Below are 7,503 nucleotides of genomic sequence, written 5' to 3' on the forward strand. Positions count from 1 at the left end.
GCACACGGAGGACACTGCCTCCACACCCCACACTGCTCCTTGGGGAAAACAGCTTCACAATTCACATCCAGAACCAAAAGATGCTCACGTCATTGTGAGACTGCAGGGCCACTTTCTGGAATCTATCTCAAATGTGAAGGTTCTTTATATTCTTTATCATAGCATAAATTTGAGAATGTTCTAAGTAGAAAATCATAAAATACAGATAGGGCAACATAGACTCTGTCTCTACCAAAAATAAAGTCAGCCAGGCACGGTGGCACATGCGTGTGGTCCCAGCTACCTGGGCGCTGTGGCTGGAGGATCGCCTGAGCCCAGGGGTTCACAGCTGCAGTGAGCCAAGATGGCACCACTGTACTCAGCCACGGTGACAGAACAAGACTCTGTCTCAAGAAAAAAACCAAAACGTCGTACAGCGGCTTGATAGCATGCTGTGCAGGCATGAAAACCAGGCTCTTCAAGTGTAAAGAGCCCTCATGGACCTATCAGAGGAAAAAGACGAATTCCCGAGGCCAAGAAATGAGTAAAGAACATGACATGAGTCTCAAAAAAAAATACACAAAACCAAAACCATGCGAAGAGCCTCATTCATAAGAAAGTAAACAGGTAACCGTCGTTACGGTTCTCACCCAACCTGAGAGAATCCGCAGACGGGAGCCAGCCCTGAGCAAAGACATCCCTGAAGTGCCCTCCAGGGGACATGCACCAAGCCTCCCCAGCCTTGCCTGCGCCCCCGCCTGTGCCTCCCGGTGCTTCGCAGACAGTTTCCACCCACCCAGGGCTGTGGCAACTGGGCATCCAGCACACGTACCGGCCACTTGCCCGTGGCACGCACACTCTTCAGGTCCCCGTGCCGCATGGGGGAATTCTAATGATACTTCAAACTTCTTCATGATTCTGTCTGTTTTGGTCATCTGTGTTGAGTGAGCTGATGGCACTACTCTAATTGCTTTGGGTGCCATGAACCGTGCCCATCCATGTAAGACAGTGAGCTTAACTGATAATGCTCCACAGACCAGCCGCTCCCCTGTCCCCTCCTTCTCAAGCCTCCCCATTCCCTGAGACACAACCATATTGAAATCAGGCCTATTCAAAGCCTACAATGGCCTGTGAGCATTCAGGTGAACGGAAGAGTTGCCAGCGTCTCACTTGAAATCAAAAGCGAGGAATGCCTGAGCTTAGTGAGGAAGGCGCCTGGAAAGCAGGGGCGGCCGAGCACGGCAGCTCCGGCCTGTGCTCCCAGCACGCGGGGAGGCTGAGGCAGGAGGGTGCCTGAGGCCAGGAGTTCTCTACAAAAAATAAATTTAAAAAAATTAGTTGGGCATGGTGGTGCGTGCCTGTGGTCCCAACTACCTGGGAGGCGAGGTGGGAGGATCCCTTGAACCCAGGAGGTTGAGGCTGCAGTGATCCATGATGGCACCACTGCACTCCAGCCAGGGCAACAGCAGGACCCTGTCTCTAAAAAAAGAAAGCCGGGATAAGCTAAAAGCTAGGCCTTTCGCACCAGCAAGCCATGTTGTGAATGCAAAGAAAAAGTTCTTGAAGGAAATTAAAATGCCACTCCAGTGAAATCACGAATGGTAAGAAAGCAAAACAGCCCCACGACTGACTGAGTGACCGGGAGAGAAGAGCTAACCAGCCACAACATCCCCTTAAGCCAAAGCCTAATACAGAGTCAGGTTTCAACTCTTTCAACTCCGTGGAGGCAGAAAGAGGTGAGGAAGCTGCAGAAGAAAGTGAAGCCAGCGAGGCTGGGGCTGCAGGAAAGAGGCCTCTGCGCAGCGTGAAGGTGCAGGGTGAAGCAGCAAGTCATCCACTGAGATCCAGCTGAGATCACTGATGAAGCCAGGCTCACCGCAGATGACACAGCCTGCTGTGGGAAGACGCCATTTAGGACTTTCACAGCTAGAGAGGAGAAATCAATGCTGGCTTTGAGGCAGAGGACAGGCTGCCTCTCTTGTGAGGGGCTAACGGAGCTGGTAGCTTTAAATGAAGACAGTGCTCACTCACCATTCAAAAACCCTCAGGCCCCCTCTTTTTATTGAGACAGAGTCCTACTCTGTCGCCAGGGTGGAGTGCAGTGGCACGACCTCGGCTCACTGCAACCTCTGAGTCCCAGATTCAAGTGATTCTCCTGCCTCAGCCTCCCAAGTAGCTGGGACTACAGTCACATGCCACCATGCCCAGATTTTGTATTTTTAGTAGAGACGGGGTTTCACCATGTTGGCCAGGCTGGTCTTGAACTCCTGACTTCAGGTGATCTGCCTGCCTTGGCCTCCCAAAGTACTGGGATTACAGGCGTGAGCCACCGCGCCTGGCCAAGAATGGCTCTAAATCAACTCAGCTTGGGCCGTAGAAATGGCACAGCAAAGCCTGTATGGCAGCCATCTGTGCACAGCACGGTTTATGGAATATTCTAAGCCCACTGTTGAGATCTACAGCTCAGAAAAAAGATTCCTTTAAAATATTAACTGTTTGCTGACTATACTGACAATGCTCAGAGCCTGGTCACCCAAAAGCTCTGAGAGAGACGCACATGGAGAGTCACGCTGTTTTCGGGCCTGTAACACCATTTCCACTCTGCAGCCCACGGACCAAGGGGTCGTGTCGACTTCCAAGTCTTACTATTGAAAAAATGCATTTCTAAGGCTATAGCGGCCGCAGACACTGATTCCCATGATGGCTCTGGGCAAAGTTCACTGAAAACCTTCTGGAAAGGATTCAGCATTCCAGATGCCATTAACAACATTGATGATTCATGGGAAGAGGTTAAAACAGCAACATGAACAGGGGTTTGGAAGAAGCTGATCTCAAGCCTCATGGGTGACTGAGGAGCTGAAGACATCAGTGGAGGAAGTCACTGCGGATGTGGTGGAAACAGCAAGAGAACTAGAATTAGGAGTGGAGCCTGAAGATGGGACTGAATTGCTGCAATCTGAGGATGAAACCTGAACGGATGAGCCAAGAACGTCGTTTACTGAGACAGAATCCAGGCCTGGAGAAGATGCTGTGAACATGTGAAATGAAGCCAAGGGTTTAGAATACTCCATAGACTTAGTTGATAAAGCAGCGGCCGGCTTTGAGAGGGTTATAAAGCTCTATGCGGGTACAATGCTTTCAAGAGCACTGCAGCCACAGGAAGCGTTTTCGTCAGGGAGAGTCAATCCACGCTGCAAACGCCATTGTCTTATTTTCAGACATGGCCACAGCCAACCCAGCCTTCAGGCATCACCACTCTGATCAGTCAGCAGCTGTCCACATCAAGGCAAGACCCCACCAGCAAAAGATTAGGATCATTAGCATTTTTTAGCAATGAAGTATTTTTCTTTTCTTTTTTTTGTGAGATGGAGTTTCGCTCTTGTGGCCCCAGCTGGAGTGCAATGGCATAATCTTGGCTCACCACAACCTCCGCCTCCCAGGTTCAAGCAATTCTCTTGCCTCAGCCTCCCAAGTAGCTGAGATTACAGGTATATGCCATCACGCCCAGCTAATTTTGGGTTTTTAGTAGAGATGGAGTTTCTCCATGTTGGTCAGGCTGGTCTTGAGCTCCTGACCTCAGGTGATCCACCTGCCTCAGCCTCCAAAGTGCTGGGATTACAGGCATGAGCTACCTCGCCTGGCCAGCAATTAAGTATTTCTAAATCAAGGTAAATACATGTTTTTTTCCAGACATAATGCTACTGCACACTTAACAGACTACAATATAATGTAAATATAACTTTTTTTTTTTTTTGAGATGGAGTCTTGCTCTGTTGCCAGGCTGGAGTGCAGTGGCGCAATCTCGGCTCACTGCAACCTTTGCCTCCTAGGTTCAAGTGATTCTTCCGCCTCAGCCTTCTGAGTAGTTGGGATCACAGGTGCCGTGCCACCACGCCCGGCTAATTTTTTGGTATTTTTAGTAGAGACGGGGTTTCACCGTGTTGGCCAGGATGGTCTTGATCTCTTGACCTCGTGATCCGCTCGTCTCGGCCTCCCAAAGTGCTGGGATTACAGGCGTGAGCCACCGCGCCCAGCCAGTAAATATAACTTAGCAGGTGCAGTGGCTCATGCCGGTAATCCCAGCACTTTGGGAGGCTGAGGTGAGCGGATCACCTGAGGTCAGGAGATCGAGATCATCCTGGCTAACCCCTTTAGCAGAGACGGGGCATCTCTATTAAATATACAAAAAATTAACCAGGCATGATGGCACATGCCTGTAGTCCCAGCTACTCAGGAGGCTGAGGCAGGATAACTGCTTGGGCCTGGGAGGCAGAGGTTGCAGTGAGCCAAGATCACGCCACTGCACTCCAGCCTGGGCAACAGCAAGACTCTGTCCAAAAAAAAAAAAAACCAAAAACCACCAAAGAAAAAACCCATTAACTTTTATATTTACTAGGAAAGCAAAAAAAATAATCTGACTAGGTTTCCAGGGGTATGTGCTTTGACTGTGGCTGGAAGCAAACCTGCTGTATCGCTGAGGCTGGCCTGAAACATGCTGTAGCATGAGCATCAGAGCTACCAGAGACGTCGCGGGGGGCAGGCTGGAGGGTGACGGGAAGGACAGAGGCTCACAGACACGGGCTGCTGCATGTGACCCTCTTCCTGCCAGGGCATGGGACGTCGGCCATGACGCCGTGACACCCATGAATGACCCGCCGGGTCAGCCTCACCCACAAACCCCTTCAGGAGTGAACAGCCCACGGGGCCCTGAAAGGTGCTGAGGCCACTTCTGCGTGTCAGGCAGAAGAACCAGACAGTAAACGGCACGGGGCATGAACCTGCATCACAAACGCTGATGCCCTGCCAGAGAGGAGGGAAAAGACCCTCTGGAAGCAGGCACCACAAGCACTCAGGAGCCGCCGCAGCCCCGAGACACGGGGTCTGTGTCCGTGTACCCGTCATACCGCACGAGTGAGTGAGGAAGGCCACTGCAGCCAGACCTCAGCCTTGGACTCGGAGCTGGGACCACTAAGCACACCCAGCCCTTCCTTCCTTCTCTTCGTAGAGAGTGCCCTATTACAGGTATGTGTGAAACAGAGACGGGCCCCAAGGCCACAGCGGCTGCGTGTCCCCGGAGCCCCGTCCTCGTTGGGGCGTGGTCATACCTTCCGTGGCTGGCATGGGGGTGGCAGCTGACGCCGCAGTCTCGGTCCAGGCAGCCCATCCTCCCAGCAGGTCAGGGTTGCTGGACGAGGCCACCATCTTGGTGGGTTCTCCTGGCAGATCCCCTGGGAAGAAGGAACCGGAAGAGAGCACACTTTGGTCTCAGCAGCAAGCGAGTATCTCAGCGCACCGCTGATGTCTTCACACGGCAGGCACCAGGCCGTGCTCAGGCCCCGGGAGACAGCACCTCATGAACCCAGGCCCAGCTGAGGCTGGACGGATGGCCTCTCTCTTCCTGATGGGCCTGAGGACTCAGCCAATCATGCAGAGATGACTGAGTGGACGTAGGGACACCAGCGGGAGGAGCTGCTGGCGGGCGAGGCTGAGAACAAGCATCTGCGGTTCTCATACAAAAGAGCTTGTCCAGACCCCACTTTCTGCAGCACCCACTGCCATCCTCAAGGCCTGTGTTCCAGCTGCTCCTAAAACCCACCACAGCCCTCAGGGGCTCCCATCTCTCAACAGTCACCGCCATCACCCCAGAGCGCACTGTGGGCCACGCTGCTGCCTCCTCGGGAGAGAGAACCTGGGCTGCCTCCCCCAGGACCACACTGGAGAGACAGCCCAGCTCTCTCCCTGGGCCTGGCCCCACAGGTGTCTGTCTAAACAAGCCACGCTGTGCCCCAGGCCCGGCCTCCTCTCCATGGACACAGCGCCCCAAGGCCCCTGCTGCACTCAGACCAGGCCAGCTTCCTGGACCCCGGACCCTGGACCCCTGACTACATCCCTCTGACCTCTCGGCCCCACACAAGCTCTGGGTGCAGGTGGCCGTCTCTGCTAACAGCTGTGAGCCCTGGGCCTGTGAGGGCCCAGAACCTGTTCCAGGTTTGGCGAGGGTTTGGGGAGACAGAGCAGGGAGCAGTCTGTCCTGACCTCGAGGATGTCCTGCAGGACCCGTGGGCCACCAGGAAGGGCACGCAGAGGCCACAGTCCAGCCTCATCGCTGCTGGAGGCCCACAGCTCTGCTTCCAACACAGGCTGTGGTCCTGAGGGAAGAGGCTACTGGGAGCCGGCTGCCATGAGAGGCGCTCACCCAGGTGCAGGAAGTCGGTGCTGCAGGCCAGGGGCGGCGCGCTGTGGGCCGACGGGAAGGACGGGACGGCCGCAGAGTCTGAGTTGAGAAACTCGCCGAAGAAATCAGGACTGGAGCAGGGCTGGGAGTCGGTGTCTGAAGACAGCAGCAGTGGGCCGAAGGGGTCGGCTGCGGGGACAGGCGGGGATGGGGAGGACAAAGGACCCAGCTCTGGGCCACTCCAGCTGAGCAGTCCAGAACCCACAGCTGCCCTCTCAGGGAGACCGAGGCAGTCAGCCCAGGGCCTCCCCACGCCCCATGCCTCAGGATGACTTTCCCATGGACGCAGCAACATTGCTCAGATGGAAGAGCTGGCAGTGTCTAGCCCGTGAGCTCAGGCAAGCAGCGCAGAGCCAGCCCCTGCCGTGACCCGGAGGCGGCTCCTGGGGGAGGCGGGGGAGGGCATGTTCCCTTCCTTCAAGAGCCTTCCAGACATTTCTACGTGGTGAGAATGACTGAACCTCATCACTCCTCTACTGTGAAGCCACTCGCCATCCACAGAAACACGTACCAGCAGCGGGGGGCCCTCCCCTAGGGGTGCTCTGCACACTCAGGGGAGGGTCCGGACTTGCCAGGAGCAGGGGGGCCTCGCCAAGCAGATCCTCCGGGGACCCCTGGGAGGCGGCCTCAGTGGGCCCGAGGAGGCAGCTGAGCAGGTCGGTGTTGCTGGAGGGGGTCCCGCGGGCCTGTGGGAGGAGAGCAGGCTCTGCGCCCGCCTCGGGCTCAGAGTGCAGCCCCAGGAGGTCGACCCCGTCTTCCTGCGGCTCAGGCTCTGGCAGTGCAGCTGGCGTTCCCACCTCAAAAATGGAGTCCTGCTGCACCAGCCCCGCTGCTAGGCCAGGGGTGTCCGAGTTGGCCCTGGGCTCCTGGCCCTCGCTGGAGATTGGGGACCCCCCTTCATCCGACACCTCGCTCTCCTCTCTGTCCTCCATCAGGGCAGACTCGCTCTCCTTGGGAGAGGCTTCTTCTGCACCAGTCTCTGACTCCTTCTCTTCTGTGGAAAGGAAACAAAACCGCAGGCTGGTGAGCCCACACGGCCAGCCCCAGGGTCCCCCCGGTGCAGCTCCCTCAGCTCCTCCTTGGCCCAGGCCTTGGCAAACGCTGCAGAAGCTTGTGAGGTTTCCTGAAGCGTCTCCAGCGTACCCCCTCCAGCCTCCTCAAGGGTCTGCCTGTGACTCTCTCCACCTGGGCCTCTGTGGTGCTCCAGGCAGCAGCACCGGGGGAGGAGCACTGGAGGAGGAGCATCGGGGGAAGAGCACAGCGGGGAGGAGCACTGGGGGGAGAAACAT

The 7,503-nt window shown here is 55.7% G+C and overlaps 1 protein-coding gene across 4 annotated transcripts in view; it reads right to left on the reverse strand.

Moving 5' to 3' along the window:
* Positions 1 to 7,503, reverse strand: part of GAK (cyclin G associated kinase) — an 80,316-nt gene that overhangs the window by 11,263 nt on the left and 61,550 nt on the right. For 3 of the 4 annotated variants that reach the window (XR_001828259.2, XM_017538944.2, XM_017538947.1), the window contains 3 exons: positions 6,726 to 7,208; positions 6,176 to 6,343; positions 5,085 to 5,207 (listed from right to left, as the gene is read on the reverse strand). Coding sequence is in view for 3 of the 4 variants with exons in the window: in XM_017538944.2 (XP_017394433.1) it covers positions 5,085 to 5,207; positions 6,176 to 6,343; positions 6,726 to 7,208 (774 nt within the window). In the remaining variant the exon portion in view is untranslated. The remainder of the gene's footprint in view (positions 1 to 5,084; positions 5,208 to 6,175; positions 6,344 to 6,725; positions 7,209 to 7,503) is intronic. The other variant, XM_017538946.2, reaches the window with a different exon arrangement.

Source organism: Cebus imitator, unplaced genomic scaffold (genome assembly GCF_001604975.1).
Source record: "Cebus imitator isolate Cc_AM_T3 unplaced genomic scaffold, Cebus_imitator-1.0 Scaffold117, whole genome shotgun sequence".
Classification (NCBI taxonomy): Eukaryota; Metazoa; Chordata; class Mammalia; order Primates; family Cebidae; genus Cebus; species Cebus imitator.